Source organism: Meriones unguiculatus, chromosome 19 (genome assembly GCF_030254825.1).
Source record: "Meriones unguiculatus strain TT.TT164.6M chromosome 19, Bangor_MerUng_6.1, whole genome shotgun sequence".
Lineage (NCBI taxonomy): Eukaryota > Metazoa > Chordata > Mammalia > Rodentia > Muridae > Meriones > Meriones unguiculatus.
Genome location: NC_083366.1, coordinates 52,430,090 through 52,451,882, shown reverse-complemented (window position 1 = coordinate 52,451,882; position 21,793 = coordinate 52,430,090). Strand labels below are relative to the sequence as shown.

At 42.2% G+C, this 21,793-nt stretch overlaps 1 protein-coding gene across 3 annotated transcripts in view; it reads left to right on the top strand.

The window, feature by feature from the left end:
* The window catches only part of F13a1 (coagulation factor XIII A chain), a 194,481-nt gene that overhangs the window by 57,421 nt on the left and 115,267 nt on the right, over positions 1–21,793 (top strand). For all 3 annotated transcript variants that reach the window (XM_060372378.1, XM_060372377.1, XM_060372380.1), the window contains exon 4: positions 12,140–12,391. In XM_060372378.1, the coding sequence (XP_060228361.1) occupies positions 12,140–12,391 (252 nt within the window). The remainder of the gene's footprint in view (positions 1–12,139; positions 12,392–21,793) is intronic.

The following is a 21,793-nucleotide window of genomic DNA, read 5'->3' as shown; positions in this document are numbered from 1 at the left end:
TTCATAACTGTAATTATGCTGTTATTATAAATCATAGTGTAAATATCTGTTATGTAGGATATCTGACATGTGACCCCTGTGAAAGGGTTATTCAGCCTTCAAAGGGGTCATGCCCCACAGCTTAAGCACTGCTGATCTAATTCTCATTGGCGAAGTTTTCTACAGTGCTGATAGGTTTTAGAGATGAGATAATGTCTTGATCTTTCATATTGTTTGTATATTTGCAATAACATCTAGTTGTGTAAATTTGTTTTGTTAGTTCTGGGTCTGATGTGGACAGAGCAGGTTGGATGAGAATTGAGAATGTGCTAGAGGTTGAATATGGCTTAGATGGAATAAAGTCAGGTGCACACAGGGAACTGGGCTGGTGGGAAAGATAAACATTCTGCTCCAAGCATGGGTTATGGGGGTAGATTTGGGAGTTGGGGAGGATAAGTGCCTTTGAGTTAGGGGCAGGTCGAGCATAGAGGTCCTGACAAAAGTCTGGAACTTGGTTGTGGTGCAGGCAAGGGTAGGGTGGGCTAGGCTGGGCACTGGATGTGGGGCCCACACTAGAGCTACATGGTGGAGGAGGGTACATAGAGGGAAGGGTTATATGGACTCACTGAGATAGAGCCTGGAGAAGGATGTGTAAGATCTGACTGGGTGGAGAGGTCGGATGTAGCATGAGAGGGTCGTCTGAGTTGGGGACAGGCAAGGTGGGTCTGGGCTAGACCATGGAGAAGGACCTCATAGATTTTTTTAATGTTTATTTTTGTTTCACCCATTATTGGTTCAATCTGTGGCAATGGAAACTCACTTAACACTCGCTTGTGTATATTGCATGTACATACTGCATGCCAAAGATGAATAATTGTTGGAACTGGCAGTGATTTGTCCTCGTTCCTGTTGCCGTAGCCATAAAATATTAACAAGAATTGACTCTTTTGGATAAAATGCCATATGTTCGGCTTGCTTTGTTCAGACAAGTTTATTTGCTAAGCCTTTGATGTTATCATTGGTAGTCAATCCTTGATCCCTGGTAGGAGGTCCTTCGCCGCTTTTCAGCTTAGCTACCATGACTTAAACTAAATGAGTTATACTCTTTAAGACCTACAAGCAAAAATAAAAAAAAAAGACCTACAAGCATCATTCTCTCCACACAACAGATGAAATGTTTTCTCTTCCACACCAGTACATGGAGCTTTGGACCTTCAGGATTGCCATTTTGGAGGAAATTCAGTTCTTGTGGTTCACATCTGAGAAATTTCCTTAGCCATGGTCTGGATGTGGGCTGTGGCGTGCCAGGGATCTTCAGAGCCATCCAAAGTTTGCCCTGTCTCTCTTGTCCCTCAGATCTCTGGTGGCCAGTGTGAGAGGGCAGAAAGCAAGAAATATGGGAGTACTTTTTATTGGTTGAAATAGCTGCCTAACAGCTGGAATGACATGAGGGGAAGACGAAGCATGCAGCTTGGCTTATGCTTGTGTAATCCAAAAAGAAACGATAAATTAGACCTGTGTTACCAATATCCTCTCTTTTCCCGACATCTGCATCCTCAAAGACGCTTTGACACTTGATAATTATGTATTGACAGGACCAAAAATTAAAAAAGAAAAACCATACCCAGGGAGTGTTGACAATGAGGTGAGATCCTGCCATTCCAAACATCCTAGTATTCATATTAGCAATATCCACTTCCCTCCCAGCTATGAGAAACAGCCTTCGTGTCATAGCATACCCAATGTATCCAAATGGCCTTTCCAGCAGATAGAAACATTCAGTGTCATCTCTGATTTCTCCTCTTTTGGCAGAACCTTCATTGCTAATGGGCAACATCAGCACACAGTTGGAGGTGAAGTGACGCTCACAGGAAACTCCATTGCCTTCCTTCACACAACAGTCTAAGTGATAGTTTTAAATAACTTAGGCCAACCTGGTATCTTTTTCTAGTAACTTTCTTTTCAATCAGAAAAAAAAATACACACAGTAGGCTAGAAGGCCCCCAGGCTTTGCTGTTCATATCTCCCTCTATCCCAGACTCAGCAGCCTCCTCCAGTACAGAGCGTCTTCTTCATGGGACTATTGTACTCTTGGCAGCTCTTCCCCCATGTTTGTATGGCTTGTTTCCTCCCCCTTTTCATGCCTCTATTCAAATGTCCTACTTGTATCAACTTAGCACCACAATCTCTACTACTCTCTGTTTCTTAAGCTACTCTATTTACTTGTCATAAGTTCATCTTTTGACATAGCATGCCTTCGTTATCTATTGTCTGTTAGCTCTCTAGGTACTATACTCTCTGTGACCCTATCTGTTGATGCTACCATACTCTCAGTACCTAGAGCCCCGCTGGCACTCACATGGCACACAATAAGTATACTGGGGATTGAGTGAGTCCCCAAATCAGGCCAAATCTGCAGCCACCTTCTTCTCATGTGATTACTCCCAGATGTTAAAAAAGGAAAAACAAAATGGCACAGGCTTAGTGAGTCTCCTTTTTCTGGTGTGGCGTCAGCTATTATGTGATAATGGAAAAACAATAGTACTGTACTTGGATACTCAAATGCTCTTCCCATTGGTTATAGCTCAACCTACAATGGTCAATTTTATTGATGGAAGAGACTAGGCAGATAGTTATCAGACCACAGACCATAACTTGAACCCGAGTCTGTTTGAACCAGGGTGGTGGCTGGAGGATCTCTCTCTCTCTCTCTCTCTCTCTCCCTCTCTGCCTAAAGTTAGTCATCTGATTTCTGGGTCTTGCTTACCCACACATAAAATGCACAGAATGTTTCAAACAGATCCAAAGTGAGTAGATGTGAAACAGAAACTTGTTTAGATTTCAGCAGCAGAAGTTTCATGGAACACAGGTCAGGAAACAATTGAATCCAAACAGGTAACGTAAGAATTCCAACCAGGAATTAGCAGCTAGAATCAACCTTCACACCTGGAACTAGAGCCCATGGAGGAGGATGTTTTGTCATATCCTGAAGCTATCAGCAGGGACAGGAATCACAGTGGGACCAGCAAGTAAGGAAGAAAGCCATGAAGGAAACAGCATCCTACTCCAAAACCATAGAAAGGAGAGCTGTGCTGTGCAAGTTGGAAGCAAAGGGGATGTGGGAATGTGGTTTCCTGTGTAACCAAGCAGAGAGATATGGGGTCCAGGGGATGGATCTGGGAGCAGATGGATCTGTGACACAGGCACAGACAGCAGGGACCTCAAATTCAAACTCTCCAAGACCTTTCCTTGTTCCTTAGGATCAAATCTATTTGTGGTGTTATGTTCTGTAACCAACTTTGTCTAAATTACAGGGCTTTCTGCTAATTCTTTTTTTTTTTCATAAAGAATAAAAACAACGTGCTTTCTTTCAAATGAGGCAATGCGTGTGTTTAAGGCAATTTCCAGAAAACTAGTCTTTCATTCAATAAATTTGCACTGCAGTTAACCCCACCAAATGTTTGGATCTGACTCACAATGTAGTGTATAGGTCAATACTTGCAGCTCACTTACCAGTCCCAGGGTTACAGGGGCTGTTTTCTCTGTGGCTGTGTGCCTGGTATCTGTGAGCATCCAGAACATTGTACGCCCTTAAAATCTCTTTGAAAAAGAAGTACCAACCAGGGGTAAGCTTCGGCTCAGTGTCCCTGACTCAGTGCCAATACCTAGTCCAAATCAAGGGCCTGTGCTCTGTTTCCCTCCAGAGCCAGCTGTGCTCACTCTGAAGACATCTTTGCCTATGTGGTCAGCAGCTCTCTGACTTGCTTCCATGTCTCCAGTCTGGCCTCCTCCAGTCACTCCATTCTGCAGGGGTCTGTCTGAAGCACAGTCTCACTGTGTCACCAGCAACAAAGACAGAGGCACAGCTTCGTTGCCTCACCCTCTGTCACCTTCACACCTCAAGTTTTCTTTTCCCTTAGAAAATAAAATTCCCATAGAGCAGTGGTTCTCAACCTTCCTAATGCTGTGACCCTTTAATATAGTTCCTCATGTTGTGGTGACCCCCCAACCATAAAATTATTTTCATTGCTACTTCATCATTGTAATGTTGCTACTGTGATGAATCGTAATGTAAATATTTGTGTTTTCCAATGGACTTAGATGACCTCTGGGAAGGGTCATTTGACTCCAAAGCAGTTACAACCCACCAGTTGAGAAGCAGTGCTTTAGAGAAGGAAGTTCTCTTTATTTGGGTAAAAGTGGGAACTATCCAGAGCTTCAACACAGAAAAGAATTCCAAGCTGAGCCAGTAAGGATGAGAATAGGGGTTTATTAACAACATTTTAAACATAGATCCTAAGCACAGGGGTTAAAAGAAAGAAGGAGACTTAGAGAAAGAAGGAAGCAGTTTTTTTCTGTGAACATTTTTTTTTTTGTAAACAAAGCTGTAAGGTGTATTTACAAAGGGTATTGTCCAGACATGAATGAGAAGGGAGTGCTGAGGACTCATGGTTTCAGATCCTATGTAAGCAGAGTTTATTTGCTGAGTTTGACATTTTTGTTTGAGATGTCTGTAGAAAAACAGACTATCTCAGTAGGCATTTTTTTTTTCTTCATCAATGGTGCCTGAAATTTCTATCCTTCCCCAGTAGAAAAATTAGATTAGATCTCAGGACTCACTGCCCTGTTCTCTCTAACCATGTCAGCACATTCCCATCTTTCTACCTAGCCTCAGTTACACCATAGAAAGTTTATTTTTAATGCTTTAAGGAGCCCTGTAGTCCCTCCAGCCCCTCCCAAGAATAAAGCCCAAACACCTTAGCACATGGTCAAAGATCCCCACATTTTTTTACTCTTTTGGGTCAGCTGCTTCCTTTGCCACAGAACAGTTTTTCCTCCCACCCCCAATATGTGCCATGCTTTCATTCACCTCCTGCTAGGAAGACTTCTTTCTATTTTGTCCACTGTCATGGTATGGCAGAAAAATCTGACATAACCAGCTGAAAAGAAAAAAGACAGGTGGACTAGTGGTCTCAGAGGTTTCTGCCATCACAGTGGAGACGGTGTTGTTGGTGGGCACAAGAATATGTGTGCACATACAAGTGGAGGCCAAAGGTCAACTGTGTCTGTGTATCTGCACACATACAGGTAGGCTGGTACTATCTCTTAGAAACTAGGGACTCCACCATCACACCTACCTTTATAATTGTGCCCCCAAACCATTTCCTTTGAGGACTTCTCTTGGATGTCCATGGCATCATTATCTGTAGGCATAAGGTTATCGTGTAATTCAAATGCTGATTTCTGTATCCCCCATATCTGGTTACAGGCCTTGTTCTGAGATTCTCCTGTCTCAATGCTATATAAACTCTGCTTTCCGGGTGTTCCCTGATATGTCAATAAGGTAGCTTATAGCCAATAGCTGAGCAGGGGAGAGAATAAGGATGGAGTTTCCGCCAGCCAAGGGAGGAGGAGTTGGGGGAAGAAGTAGAGGATTCAGCCGTGAACAGATGTCCAGGTGACATCAGGAGAGAGAGCTCAGCACAGACAGCTACAAAGTGCAAGTATCTCCGTGATACATGCTGGGAGGAAGCCTAATTAGCCCAGAGGGTTAAGAATAGACTTAATACTGCTCAGGACTGTGCTGTGAAGAGTGTTAAAATAATACAACAGAGTCTCAATTATTTGTATGGTAGCTGTGTTAAGAAAGAAACTGAGAAACAGTTTTATAAAAATAACTTTAACACTGAGCCACTGCCTCTACTGGGTTATCACTCTGTCTTCTTCATAGCTGACTATACACATAGGGTCTTGGGAACATACCGATTTTATTGTTATTTCACAAGATTACATTCTACTTTAAAAGAAGCCTCCATGACATAGAAGACCTGGAAAGGAAAGAGCAGTATAGTTAAGGAATACCATCTACCTGTATTAAGGCAAGTTAGAGACTTGTAGCCAGAAGCACAAGGTTGGCCTGCCAGTGTGCCCCAGGGGTCCACCTGTCTTCACCTTCCCAGCATTGGGATGACAAGTATGCACCACCATGCCCAGTATTTTTATAAAGTGAGTTCTGTGGGCTGAACTCATGCTCACATCGCATGCACTTTGCTAGCTGAGCCCCTCTCTGTCTCTGACACTTCTTTGGAGTCTTATCCGTACTAAGCATGTGCCCTAACACCAAGATGCTCCCAGAAATTTTGAACACTTTTGACCCCCTCCTCTTGTTTGCTACCACCTATGACTTCTGTACCTTATTGGCTCTTTCTTTTCTGGTAGTATTGTCTTATATTTACAGTTGCTAACCTTGGTTCTAACTATTACTTAAATACCTAGAACATCCTGTTCTCTGGGAACTCCCAGACTGTTAGAACACAGTTGGGTTCCCTTTACAAAACTACTGTATTCAGGTCTCCAGTGTCACACATGCATTATGCTGTCACTGTAAGACTTCTGGAGCCTGCTTGGAGATAGATTGGTTATTTAAAACATGAAAGATCTGTCTTGGGAAAAACAAACAAATGTGATGGGAAAATGAATCAGCGTGTGAAACTCTCCTTTCTAGCTGGCGACAGGATGCATTCCTGAGTTCTTTAGGGACCACCCTCTTCAGGGAAGTCACTGTTGAAAGGGGTCTGCAGGGAGGTGAAGGAAGAGGTCAGATGAAAATGTGCTTGTATGAATGGAAATCAGGCCCAAAAGGGGGGACAAAACACTAGAATTATGAATCTGTGTTTCTTGTGCCGGGTGTTTGCAATGCACTGCTGGATCGAGGCAGACTCCACATTCCAGAGTTTCCACAATCCCTGGAAATGTTCTCCAAGGGTGTGATCCAGACAAGTCCCAGTGACATTTATGGGCCCATACTTAGTGTGAAGCACTGAGGTATTTTATGGGTTTTCTACAGATGGTAAGAACACGTCATAGTTCAGCTTAATAGAAGAAATGGATCTTTAGCAGATAGAAAAGAAAATAGGATTTTGCTTGGACTTTCCTGACAGTTGAGAAAGAGTCATGTGGCTAAGCATTCGCTTCACCGAATCCAGAATATTAGAATAGTCTTAGAGGGGATGTGCCAAAGAGATAGCACATCAGGATAGTGTGTCCTGAGTTAGTAACTTCATTCTGAACATTAGAGGGCCCAGTGATTGATAGGTGTTTTCCAGCCCCAAAGGAAGCTTGCAGAAAAAAAAAATGTGTTATAAAATTAAGTTGGAGCTAGAGGGAAACAGAGGGAGATGGGAAATAGAACAAGATGGGTGATAGATGGATATGGTCATGGATATGGCCAAAGTACACAACGAACTATATGAAATGTAGTGAAATTCATTTTTGCATTGTGGAAAATGAATATATGCAAATGAAATAATAGTAATGTACAAAGGAGAGCCAACTCTTAGGCCTATGCTCAGTTTTAGATGTCTTGAAAAGACAGCACCAATTTTAAGTGGGTGCGAAAGAATGCAATTGGTAATTATCACCCTTGCTTCTATTCGGCAGTCTAGCAGCAAAAAAACAAACAAACAAACAAACAAACAAACAAACAAACAAAAACAAAAAAACCCTACATCGCTAAAAACAAAATGAGGATTGTATGCAGGATCCTCCATTGCTTGTCTCTCTTTTCCTGCTCTCATTTTCCTTTAACGTAAAATTGTGCAATTTGGGGAGAAAAGTCTTTACACGGCCACTACACACTGTTGGCAAACATATGCAGGGGAAACCTATGTTTCCCACCTAGACCTGGCCATTGACAGCCAGGCATGGTGATGGATGAGTGTTCCAAGCTTGGCCTGATGGTGGTCTCTAGAACATGCTTACTCCTCAGGGTGAGAAGGGCTGTTTAGTGGGATGAAATACTACTCTGCCACAACTTCCGTCCTCACAATTCAATCATGGAAAATCCTTCCTCAGCGCTGTCACTGAGATCATTACACTCAGAATTAAACATGGTGTAATGGAGCCGCTGACAAGACCCTGAGGTCCTATTGACGTGCCAGGTCTCACATTAATAATCAGCTTTTTTGTAGAGTGGAAAGGAAAAGACCTACAAATTGGGGGTTGTTTTTGCCTCCCTTTAGAGCTCACATAATGACTGGCAGTTGCTTACTTGTTTTCAGATGTTGATCTGCAGCCTCCTGACTTGCCAGGTCAATGAGGCTCCTCAGCCTTCTCCCTTCCCCCTTCAGTGCCTAACCTTACTTTAAAACTCAAACCAAATCTGCATCAGCTCAAGCCTCCCAGTGCCTTCCTCTCTGCCAGCTTTCCCTTTTCATCCCTTTGATTCATACTTCTGGCTCACACATCTGTTACCCACCACCACAAATTGGCTCTTTGTCCTTTCCCTCATATTTCTTCCAGTTTTGCAGCTTTGTTCTTCCTTTTGCTTCCTATATATCTCCCTGTTTCTCCTAGTGTCTTTCACCTGTTCCATGAAGGCAGTAAGATCGAGAATGTTGAGAACAGTCTTCAGAGCAAATGACAAAGGCCCGATCTTTATTTACCCTTCTCTCTAATTAAGTTACATTCTTGCCTGACTATAGACGGGACTGTTGATGCCCAGACATGGTGCAGGCATTCACAGATGCTGTGATTTACTGATTGCAATGGCTGTGTCTTGGCCCCCCAAAAATGTCATTTCAAAGACTTTTTCCTATCTTCTGGTTCTTGCATCCTTTCTGTCCTTTCCTCCATGGTGCTTTCTGAGCTCTGCAGAAGATAGTGTAAATGACTTGTCTAAGGTTAAACACCCATCTCTCACTTATTCTCAGCACCTGCCTTGTTCATTCATGAATCTCTGCATTAACCACTGTGTTCACTAAAAAGAGAGACTTCTCACATTAAGGCTGAGAGTAGCACTTATCAGTGGGTGGAGGCATAAATGTCTAAAAGAGAAGATTGGCGTTACGGCACCTTTGCTCTACAATACTCAGTTCTGTAATATATCCCATGATTTCCCTCACCACGGCTTTTCAACCAGGTTTATAAGCATATATTCCCTCCCACGGAAGGTGTCTTGAATTCAATCACAGTGCATTTGGTTACCCTCATAATAGTTGTACCACTATAGCAGAAATGAGCACATCTTGCCAATCAGGTTTGTCTGATAGATCATAGATTTAAAAGCCCTTTCAAATGCCACACATTTAAAATCATGGGTGAGCACTGAGTTCAGTGGTGCTCACCTGTAATCCCAGCACCCTGGGAGGCAGAGGCAGGTGGATCTCTGTGAGTTTGAGGCTAGCCTGGTCTAAAAAAAACAAGTCCAGGACAGCCAAGGCTACACAGAGAAACCCTGTCTCAAAAACCCAAAAGCTAATAAACAAACAAATAAATGAATGAATACAAACTGTACTGGAAGGAATTTGGTGACATCAGCTTCTGGAAGCACTCTAGTAACTGAGTTACAGATCACATCCACTGAAAAGATTGCCTCTAATGTCCACACTATGTCCAAAGGCAGCTATGGAGTCTCTGGAGAGTAGCAAGGCCTATGGAGAAGAGAACTTCACCCCCACCGTCCTAGCATGCACAGCGAAGAGGGATGCACAGAAAAACGAAGGCCGGTGGCAGTGAGGGGGCAAGAGAAGAGAGACAAGAGTGATTTGGAATAAAAGCACTCTTGAGGGTGGATTGGTGCAGAAACTCCTTGGAGGCAGAGCCAGTGTATCCCCAAGAACATCCTCTATTTAGACAAAATCTGCAATACTGAGATTGTGGCTTCTTGGCAAATAGCCATGTGCGAGTCTTCATTGAATCAGGATCAGTATTTGTAATACTTGTTCTGAACTGTGATTAACTGATACTCACGACACACAGAATTTTTTTCTCCCTGGTATAACATCTCCTATATAAATCATTTTTAGTAAAATTACGCAACCTTATATCATTACACAGCAGTAGCTGGGGAAACTACTTCCCTTTGAGTGCTCTGATAGATTCCTATCAGAAGACTCTGCTGAGACCAGGATCGCTAGAGAAGGTGAGGTTAGCTTTGTTTGTGTAGTTTCTTACATATTGTGTATGCAACAATGGAAATGAATGCATTTTGCTCTTGAAGATTTCTGTTTGCTTACAACCCAAATAATTTACAAACTTACTAGGTATGCATCCTTTTACAAGTCAAGAAAAACAAAATATTTGCAAAAAAAAAAAAAAAAAAAAACAACCCAAAAAAACAGCTATGAAGTTAATCTTTGTGTCAAATTATACCATCAATTAAATTATAGGCCAATGAGTTCAGGTTAACTTTCTATTTTTAGCTTAGAAAATCACGGGGAATTTAGTTTCAAGGTTAAAGACCATGCAATAAGAATTTGACCCCAAATGGGATTAATAAGAGAAGTAGCATATGCACTGAGATAACTTATGCATAATCTATGATGAGCCTGGAAATATTACAAAATGATCCCCTGTTTAATGTTCAGTTAAAATGAGAGTTCAAGATTTTAACATATTTGTTATACATGATAAATTATGCACAAAGGATTTTGCTTAGACCTGGGTCTGATGGAACAAGTTACTCAAGAGAGACTTGGACAGGACAATTTGCAATTTCAAGGCTCTTCTGGACTGTAGATTGAATTCTAAAGCCATCTAAGAGACTTAGTGAGACCGTACCAAAATAAAAAAAAAAACAAGCAGCCAAACACACAAACAAACAAACAGACAACCCCCCCCCCCGTGGGATGCCACTCAGTATCGAGCATTTTAATGTACTGTTTTATTCTTGTCTTCCAGTGAACTTGTTAGTATTATCACTATTAGTTCAACTTATCGATGGAGATAAAGACAAGACTGAATAAGAATCTGTAAAGCTGGAGTTTGCCAGAGTGAGAAGTAGCAGAGCCAAGATTCAAACTCAACTCGTTTGCCCAGAGAACTTCAACTCAGAACTCTAGCCTGTGGCATCAGGGAGTTGGCAGAGAGCACTTGCTTAGGTTGAATCTAAAAAGGGCTGCATATGAATAGCTTGGAAGGGTGGCCAATTACAGGTGATAGCATAACAAATGCAATGATTTAAAATAAAGAAAAAATATTGGCCTCTGATCCTAAAAACAATGCTCTATGTTAATAGAGTACTCGCATTTTAAAGTATCTGTTAAAAATCTATTGTAACTTTTTACAGTAAAAATTTCAGTGCCCAGTAACCCCACGATAGTGTATAAGCTGTGTTTTATGTTCAAATTGGTATTTCTACATCTGGTTTTAGTTCATTGTCTAACCGATGGTGTGACTTAGATATAGTATCTCCTCCCAAATGCATGTTAAAATTTCATCTCCGTTATGAGGTATTACAAGAGCTGAAACCTGTAATCTGAGTGTGGGAGCCTTTGGGAGTATATTCAGGACTAGACAGCATCATCCAGAACTACCCTTAACGTTAAACACTAGTGACTTCATAACAAGAGAAAAAGGGCGTCCTTGTGATGCCCAAAGCTGTGTCAGGATTCTGAAGCAAGAGGTCATTGATGTGACCCAAAAGAAACTTCTTTTTTTTTTTTTTGTAAGTAAATTACCCAGCCTGTACTATTATATGATCAGTGATAGAAAGCAGGCTGAACTATCAACCAACAAAAATAATCCTCCCAAGAAGTGTTATCTGTATAAATTTTTTAGTAGTCATGGTAAATCAGAGCCCTGAAGAAATTAAGAAAATCAGCTACTATCACACCCTTGGCAGCAGAAGTGAAATTCATACCCGCTCTAGAACTACAAGTCTGATTACATTTTCCTTCTTCTGCCACACGATTGCGGAGTTGGAACAAGAGGTCTGAGAAACCTTTTGTTTCTTTTCTTTTTTTTATTAATTAATTTCCTTATTCATGTTACAACACGATTGTAGCCCCCTCTCTCTCCTCTCGGAGCCGCCCTCTCTTCTTCTTCCCTCCCTTGAAAGAGAATATCCCCCAACACACACACATACAAGCCCACTGCAGCTCAAGTTGCAACAAGACTGAACATGTCCTCTTCCCCTGTGGCCTGGTGAGGCATCCCTACCATGGGTAAATGATCAAAAAGCAGGTACATGTCAGATACAGCCCCCAACCCCCTTACTAGGGTATCCACATGAAGCCTGAACTGCCCATAGTCTATAATTGTGTAGGGGACCTCGGTCCAGTCTGTGCATGGTCCTTGGTTGGAGCTTCAGTCTCCACAAGCTTCTCTGGGCCCTGGTGGGAAATCTTCTCATCCCCATTCGTTCTTTTTTTTCTCACAGGTCGCTACCCTCAGGAGAACAAGGGCACCTACATCCCAGTGCCTGTAGTGAGGGAACTGCAAAGCAAAAAGTGGGGGGCCAAAGTTATCATGAACGAAGACAGGTCTGTGCGGCTCTCCATCCAGTCTTCCCCGGAATGCATCGTGGGGAAATTCCGCATGTATGTTGCAGTCTGGACACCTTACGGCATCCTGCGCACCCGCAGAAACCCAGAGACAGACACATACATTCTCTTCAACCCTTGGTGTGAAGGTAAGGGGCAAGGGTTCCATGTTCTCATCTTGAAAAGTTCCCGCGACTCCAAAGCACACTCCTGTGAAGGAGTAAAAAGGGTTTATTCCAAAGAACATGCCCCTTTCTGACTCTGTTAGTTACTTTTGTGTAACGAGACCAAATACATGACAAGCAGCAACTTGGAGGAGAAAGGATTTATCCCGGCTGACAGCCTGAGAACGAAGCCCGCCACGGCAGAGAAGGTGGCCGGTCACAGAGCATGCACAGTCAGGAAGAGAAGAGAGAGGAAGAGGGCGGTGCTCAGCTGGCGCTCTCCATCTTATGCAGTCTTAGGTTTCCCTCACCAGAAGGTGAAACCGCCTCTAGGGTGGGGCTTCATGGCCTCTCTGGAAATGTCTCCTAATGACTCTAAAGCCACTCAAGTTGGATTACTCACCATTCTGACATACACTGTTTTCTCAGGATTCAAAGTGAGAAAAATACAAGGCTCAGCCCCAGTATAAGTGAAATGAATGCTGCTACACACTTCGTCCAGGAATTAAAGATTGCTTCAAGTTGCATAGTGAGAACCTTATGGACCTGTGGTGTCTACTCAGGATATTTGTTTTCTAACCAAACATTGACCTATTAAACTCAATATCCAAACTACTAGAACCCAAGACTCTACTTTTAAAGAACAATAAATTCAACTCTGTAAATATCGGAACTAGTATCATCACCCTAATCCAGGAACAGAAAGTCTAACGAGATCTCACATTGCTGTCCATGTTCATAGTAGCTCTACATCTTACAAACTATCACCCTGCAAATACAGACCTGTGGCTGTAACTATATTTTAACATTATATTACTTAATCGCTAATATTATTTTGAATTATTTCCATATCCTGAGGAAGCTTAACCTAGTTATATTTAGATACTCAGTTGGGTTCAATGAGTTTCCTATCAAGCAAATTTAAAGCCTCAAACCACACACGATTTTCTCCCCTTCCTCATTTCTGCCATTCCATGTCTCCCTGCTGCTTCCATACACAACATGGACTGAGAGGCACATCTATTTCTAGATCTGTAGCAACCAGGCAGTGGGAGATCTGAGAACTGTGAGCAGGAGACAGCTCCCATTAGCCTATTGGAGTTGGATTTATCACTCCCCAAACATCTTCCAAACATGAGTCTGTGATATTTTTTTTTTTTACTTTGCATAACCTTTTGTTTGAGAAAGTTGCTTTGGGTCTGGACTTTCTGATGTAGATATAGACTAATAACAGGGCAGCAATGTTTTTACCCCTGTTAAACATATCCCTAGATCTCCATCCTTTGACTTAACTCTTCCAATGATCTTGGAGCGTGGAACTTAGCTGATCCTGCACTGCCATCCACCAGCTCTCAATGTGGCCTACTCATCACTTTTATCTAGATATACAAGACCCATGTCAAAGTTGATGTGAGCCAGACATGGCCACACAGGCCATGTGTAGCTCAAAGATGGAATACTGCTTATAGAAATCTCATCAATTATATATAAGGCATTTTACAACTGGGACATGGTGTGCTATTTGGAAAGATGGGCAACAGAGGTGACAATTAAGGGGCTGAAAGTGAATCAGAAGTGATAGCAGAAATAACCAGCAAGTTTGTGAATCTAGGACGGAGAATCAGAGTGAATTTGAGAGTTACGTAGGCCTAGAGAACACATCTAAACACGGTAGGAAAGAAAATATAATATGGTATGGTACAGAATAGAATAGAAGAGACAGAGACCATTAAAGAGTCCAATGGAGAAAATGGTAAAGGAAAATGAGCCTAAAGAAATATATAGAAAGGGCTAAGAAATTCACATTTTAAAACTCCACATTTATAAAATCAGTCAGGAGGTTGTAACTGATTTTTCTTTGCACTGCAAAAAGATAGTCACGAGCTTCGTGTAACTACAGGATGTCTGGGGAATGACATGATTTACCCAAAGTTTAATTTGTACACAGCTTTATGAATTGTCTCATCCATGTAATATGTGGCCACTCCCCCCGAGGAAAAAAATGTTAGTTGTTTTGCCTGACATAGTGATTTTCCAGTTGAGCCATCCAGGGAGTAAAGATCTCGTCATTTTTAACTGCCCCACTGCTTTTGGTCCACTCTTGTATGATAATCAGCTTCCAGTACTTTCATTCAGAATGTTGCTTAGTGACAGTGTGTCCTGCGCCCTCAGACCCAAAGATCCTCATGTTATCCCTGAAGCCTTAGTCGGGAAACACTGGCTCTAGAGGCAAATCAGCCTGAATGAGGTGAAGGAGCTGACGGGGGTGGCCTAGAGGTCCCAGGGTCTGGTGATCATGGCATTTGTGTGCTTGTACATGCTAATGCATTAACAGGGGATTCACTGAGACCCTAGAAAGTGGGTCATAAAAAGGATGGACCTTGGTTCAAGAGGAAAAAAATAACAAAGAAGATAAAACTGTGGAAACAGTCAGGAGCAAGGTGCTGACAACAGGGCACAGCCAGTGTGGCAGTGATGACTAATGTGACAGTGCACATTGGGTTGAAAAATTGCACCGGCCCAGACAACATTTGAGAGAAAATACTCGGCTGTGCTCCTGGGGGCAGTTCTGGCTGCTTCACATTCATGGGCAATTTATCCTACTTAATCACCAGATCATTAATGGGATCGATAGGAACAGCAGCCTGGCAGGGGCAGGGATGGATGCAAAGAGAATTCCTGTGTAGTGCTTAAGTTAATATTGCTAACAGAGCTTTAAGTTTGTTCTAACAGGCAACTCTTCTCCAGAGTGTTGGACTCAGAACTGTTCCCATAAAGGCAGCAGGAACGAGTTGGGCACTTATGGTGAATTTATCTTGTCTGATCACTGAGAAACTATGAGTTATTGAATGTCTTTCACTACATAAATGCCAACTGTTCCGTTTTAGCAGCGTGACATTGCTGTCAGTGAGTTCTCATAGGTTTAGATTTGTAGTGATTTTGTTTAGTACCCTAGGTCAGTATTTAGTGTTTATTTGAGCCATATCAGTATTTGTGTATTGAGTATACATTTCAGGGGGTTCTCCCCTCTTAACAACTGACTTTCCCTTATGTAATTTAACCTCACATTCCCAGCATCTCACACAGTGCCTGGGTAAACAGCTCGTAAATGTTTAAAGCATTTGTTTAATAACTCCAAGTAAACAGAAGTAGGTTCACCAAACCATATTACCACCACAGATCAGGTATAAATGTAATCTCAGGCCTTACCATGTTGTAAAGAGGGGGGGGAAAGCCATATGGGGCATGACAGAGGCACATGTCTGAAATATATATATATATATATATATGCATACAAATATATATATGTGTGTGTGTTTGTAGATTTCCCTATTAGTATCCAATATCAAGTTAGCTTGTAGGATTTTTGCCTTGTTCATTCCATGAAAATTTTGCATTTCATTTAAAGCAAGTAAATTGAATTAATTTAATGGAAAGAAATAAATGCTTGCCATTTATTGTATGCTTCTGATAGAGACTAATAAATATGGCCAGCCTGTGCTTTATTATTAAATCTACCTTTCAACTATTTGTTTAGTAATTACACACAGTCGTTAGGACCCTTTGGTACAGAATAGACTAGGATTCTCAGAGGAACAATGACAAATAGCCCCTGTTCATGAAGGCCCTTGAGCCTATATTCAGAATTCAGGCCAGAGCCATTTATCCATCAATCCACAGATGTAGGTGGTATGTCTTGCCCGTGGCCATGGCAACACAACCTATGCATGGTACAACAATATTGCTTATTCGTTTGCAAATATTAAGGGCTCAGTGCTTAATTTAGCACTAGGGATGGGCACTGAGAATGACATAATTTTGCCCTTACAGAGCTACTAACAGATTTTACAAGTGGGATGCTAATAAAATCTAATTGCAATTGTAAAAAAAAGAAAAAAATGTGCTTAAATAAGTTAGGGCCAAACAAGAGCATAAAACGGGGACCTCTGACCAAGATGGAGCTGAAGGCCGAGCAACTAGTGGCTTGTACATCACTCAGGCCCTAGAATGCCATCACATAGTGGCATGTCAGTTACTAGATCAGCTCTCAGAATATTATAACGCTTGTGTTTGCTTAGCCACAACCTGAAAGTCCACAGAGCAGGGACAGAGTATATCTAGCATGTAGAAGGGCAAATTAACTCTGGCTCGCCATGAAAAGGCAGCAGGACCTGTGAGCAAAATCCTAGAACATGAACACAGCTTCAACTCTCTGAGGCTTCAGACTCTACTTTTGTTACAGAAATTACTCTTTCTTTTCTCTTTTATTCTTCTCTCATATAATGCATTTTGTCCACAGCCTCCTCTTCCTTTCCTCCTACCAGTCCTCACCTCCCCTCTCCCCCAGATCCAGTGCTCTTCCATTGCCCTTCAGAAAAGAACAGGCCTCCCAGTGATATCAACCAAACACACATAACAAGATGCAATAGGACTAGACACAAACTTTCATAACAAGGCTGGACAAGGCAACCCTGTAGGAGGAAAAGGATCTCACCAGTGGGCAAAAGAGTCAGAGATAGCTCCACACCCACTCTCAAAAGTCCCATAGGAACCCCAAGCTAAACAACCACAGTATGCATGCAGAGAGCCTAGCACAGACTCAGGCAGGCTCGTGTTTGCCAATTCAATCTCTATGCACCCCTGTGAGCCCTGCTTGAAAATGAAAAAAAAAAAAAAGGAAGATAGCTAAATCACTCATCCCACCATCTACATCATCCTTTTTTTTTTTTTTTAAATACCAAGTGAACATCATTCCATGTGTCACAGCAATCAGAAGAGACCCTGGGCAGCTCGCAGGAGCACTTCTGTAACATGGTTCTGGAAAGATCAAGGATGAAAGAGACTAGCCTAGCGTCGTAGTCATGCATGTGGCTCGTGTTTACTTTGTGGGAAAATTTTTACACTCTTCAAGTATGCTCCTAGGTGTAGCTTCCCATTTTCTGTGTTTTGGAAGTGTGACCATTGGATGAGTGTAGTGATAAATACAGGTGATCCCAGCATGAGGCAAGATGAAACATAATTGCCAGTTCAGGGCCAGCCTGGGTTACATGATCAGCTTTTATTTCTCTCAACAAGAAAGAGAGACAAAGTAGGGGCAGGGAGAAAGAAAAGGGGAAGGAAATAAGAAGAGAATCAGAGAGAAGACGGAAAGGAGAAGAGGGACAGAGTCACCCTCATTACCAGAAGCTCAGAGTTGGAGCTCAGGGAGTATCTGCCAGCTGAATTGATGAACACCGCACCAAGAGGCCAGGATTAGATTGTTATGCTCATATTTCAAAAAAGAAACAGGCCTTGTGAGGTCACACGAATTGGTTAAGGTCATACAGAAAATTAGAAAACAAACTGGGACAAAAGCTTAGGTGTCTGGATCCATCTAGAGCAATGCTGTAGTTTTTTTTTGAGGCAGAAGCCATTTGCTGTGCTGGTTAAATTTTTGCCAGTGTGACACAAACTAACGGCAGTTAGTTTTTATTTTATTGTAAGCATGTCTGTGGGTATTTTCTTGAATAATGATTGATGTGAGAGGGCTCAGCCCACCGTGGGCAGTGCCACTCCTTGGCAAGTAGTTTTGAGTTGTGTAACAAAGCAGGCTGAGCAAGCCCGTAAGCGACATTCCTCCATGACCTGCTTCAGTTCCAGCCTCCAGGTTTCTGCCTTCAGTTCCTTCCTTGAGTGCCTTTCATGTTGAAAGCTGTAAGCCAAAACAAACCATTTCCCCCCATAAGTTGTTTCTTGGTCACAGTGTTCATCGCAATAAAAACTAAGCTAGAATATGTATAAAGAGAAACATCTGGATGGCCAGCAGACAAAATCTGTGACCATTTGTCAATGTTGGAAAGTCATGTCCTTAAAGTAAACAAACAAGCAAGCAAAAGGAAAACAAGGTTGATAGTTTTCAGATCAAGTGAAAATTCTTCCCTCAGAGGAAAAACAAAATAAAGAAAAGAAATTAAAGCATGCCGGTACAGGCACAGGCTCCCTCAGAGAATACAGCTAAGCAAAGAATCCCTGACATTTTCTTTGTAGAATTGCTTCATGAATAATAGTTTGCTTCCCGAAGGCACATAAGCTAAAAAGCCCTCAACCAGCCAAACCGACAAAGTAGCCCATACAGAATAAACTCACAAGCTGGTGTATGCTACAGCGTCACGCACCATGTTTCCAGAGAACAATAATGGCCCAGTCACTAAAGACCCATTAGTGACTCATCCATCCCCTTCATACTGGAGTTAACAGATATATAGCAAAGGGTTCCTGAATGGCTTCAAGCAGGCTATCAAGATGGAAATGTGTTGGAACATTCCAGAATAAAAGGCCACATTCAGGAAATGCCTTTCTTTCTTTCTTTCTTTCTTTCTTTCTTTCTTTCTTTCTTTCTTTCTTTCTTCTTTCTTTCTTTGTTGAGACAGGGTTTTTCTGTGTAGCCTTGGTTGTCCTGGACTCATTTTGTAGACCAGGCTGGCCTCAAACTCACAGTGATCTGCATGTCTTTGCCTCCCAGTGTGCTGGGATTACAAACATGTGCCACCATGCCCTGAAGACATGCCTTTCTTTATGGTCCAATGTGTTCCAGCTCTTGGAGGCAGGAAGTTATCTCTAACATGCCTGCAGGCCAAGCAGCCTCTTCTGATTTGCTGCCCAACTTTTACACAAAGGGAGGCCAAGTGCTAAAGGGGAGGACATCCAAAGGAATCCTGACCCTCCCTTTGAATCTAAACCTGCTCTAGAAGGGTCCCTGAGACCCTTTGCCTTTAGGATTAGAAGCATGACCAACTTCTGATGTAAATGCCCTGTGCGCAGACTTTCTACCAGCATAGTTTTTTGATCCTTCTGCGATTGTCTTGCTAAACCCATACACGTAGTGGCATTGGATATGGGACCTGCTTTAACTTTAAAACAGTGTGTAAATACCAGAAGGAATTTTTCAGCCTACACACTGATGAATGGCCTCCTTCTCCCAAAGGGGCTATATAGATACTAAAAATCAATGGGCTTGGCATTTGTCCTCATACATCCGTTGTAAAGTCTTCCTTATTCTGGGTGGGAGGCCAGTGGTAATGTCCACGGGGGTGCCTGAAATCAGGCTTATATGTGAGTCTTAAATTTTTTGCAGCCCACAATTTTCTTTTATTTTTTTTAACTACCTCAAAATTCTCAGCAAAGGAACAGTAAAATAAATGAGGTCATCATTCTTTACTGCCCGCCACATGCACATTGTTAGCAGGCCTAGAAGGGTAGGAATTTTCAAGGCATTCTGAAGTGTCCTGTGACAGCTCTGCCGGGGAAGACAAACGGAGAGGCAGTGTCATAACCACCAGTGGCACCTGTGTAATGTGTTTACCGCCAAGTTTAATCTCAAATGATGGTTCTTTACCAAAGGTCACTTAGAACCCAAGTAGGCCCGAGGTGGTATTTGATTCTGTGAGCCACCCACCCCTCACTTGCCCTCTCTACGTCCTCGCCCAAAGCTCCCAGACCTTGCACTTAACACACGCACACACCAACCATCCAGTAGTCCAAGTTGGTGGCCTTCTACAATGACGAGTTGGTTGTTGGTTTGTTTTCCACATGCACACAGTCCACTTGACGAAGTAGAAAACAAATTGCCTGTGGAACTGATAAAACTCACCACCCTTCTGGACCCAATCCCAAATATTAAAATAAACAAAACAACCACCGGCAGCCAAATGTCAAAATAGAAGCATGATTACATTTCCCGGGTTTTATTAGCCTTTCTAAAATAGGGAGTTTGGGGAGTTTCCATAGTGATGTATCTTTTTTCTTTTTTATTTCTTTTTTTTTTCCCGATTCACTTTAAACAGCTGTACTTTAAAGTGACAGATCTGAATAAAACACGGGACTAAGGTGCAGCCTTCCACCCTTAATCTTCCTTTAAACTCAAAAATAAATTTAAAATTAAAATTGGGGTTTCCCATTTGACTTCCTTGCCTTGTTGAGTATTCATGATTATGCCTGTCTGGTTTGAGGTAGCATTTACATCAGGGTGGTTTGGTGTGGGCCACAGAGCTCTGCCCGTTCACAGAGCCCTCAGATTTATAACACTCCATCAGCAGAAACCCACGCACAATGGTAAATTCTTATGCTCTTGGCCTTCTCTCACAGTCCAAGCTAAAGATATCATCTTTATCTCTCAATTCTACAACAGGTATTTATTTAGTTCCTACTGGCTATATGTTCCGTGGCTGGGGACCGTGACCTGATGCTTTGGTAGTATGGGAGACAGTTAACAATCAGTCAAATCCTTGTTTCAAATCTCACTAGAATTATGACTTTGCCAAATGATGGTCCTTTCCAAAGGTTGCTTAGAACCCAAGTTCTTAGTAGACCCCAGTCAGCATTTGATTCTATGAGCTACCTATTCCTAACTTCCTCTCCTCTGTGTTCTCATTTGCCTGGTCCCTGCCTCGGCCTCCTTGTGTGAAAAATGAATGCATTGTAGTACCTTTCTCATAGGGACCCGTGAGTTTTAATGAGTTAGTTAGGATAGGATTGGTCATTTCTTTGTGCTTTTTGGAAAGGGTGGTCTCAGATGTAGCCCAGTCTTAGCCTCATGCCTCAGCCTCATGAATTCTGGGGATAAATAGAATATTGAAAGTTTAATGCACATACTAAATAGTAAATATATATTTGTTTCGTAAGTAATTAAAATAGCAGTGAGGGAAATAGAATAAATGTTCCTTCAACACCGTTGGGAAATAGGAAATCAAGGCTCACTACAGCCTGTTTTGGAAATGGCACATGAAAACTTAAGTTCCATTGATACAACAGGTAAAGAAGACGCTGATAATTGCAGCCCTATTGCTCTTAAAGAGAAGTTAAGACATCCAAGTTGGGCATAAGCTGAGTACGGTGGTACAAGCCTGTAATGTCAGTACTTGAGAGACTGGCAGCAGGCGACTGAGTTCAACACCAGCCTGGACTACATAGAAAGGCTCTGTCTCCAATATAAACAAAAAGCGTTGGACTGTTGAACCTCTAAATAAACAGATAGCTTCACTTAAATGCAAATATGTTTTCAAAAATTGCTTTTCTGGTAATGAATGTTTACCCCAAACATAGACCTGGGGAGATGGCTCAGTGGGTAAAGCATTTGTCATGGAAGTGTGAGTTACTGGAGTTCAGATCCCTAGCACCCCGTAAATGCTGGCTGGACGTCAGACTACCTGCAGTCCTAGCACAAACTGGCTATCCAGACTAGCTGAAGGTGTAAGCTCAGGATTCCCTCGAGAGACCCTGACTCAGTGTATACCATGGAGAGCAACCAAAGCCACTGGACATCAAACTCAGGCCTCACACACCTTCACACATAGGTGAGCCCCAACACAATGAGCATACATGTGCACACAACCACACACACATACCATA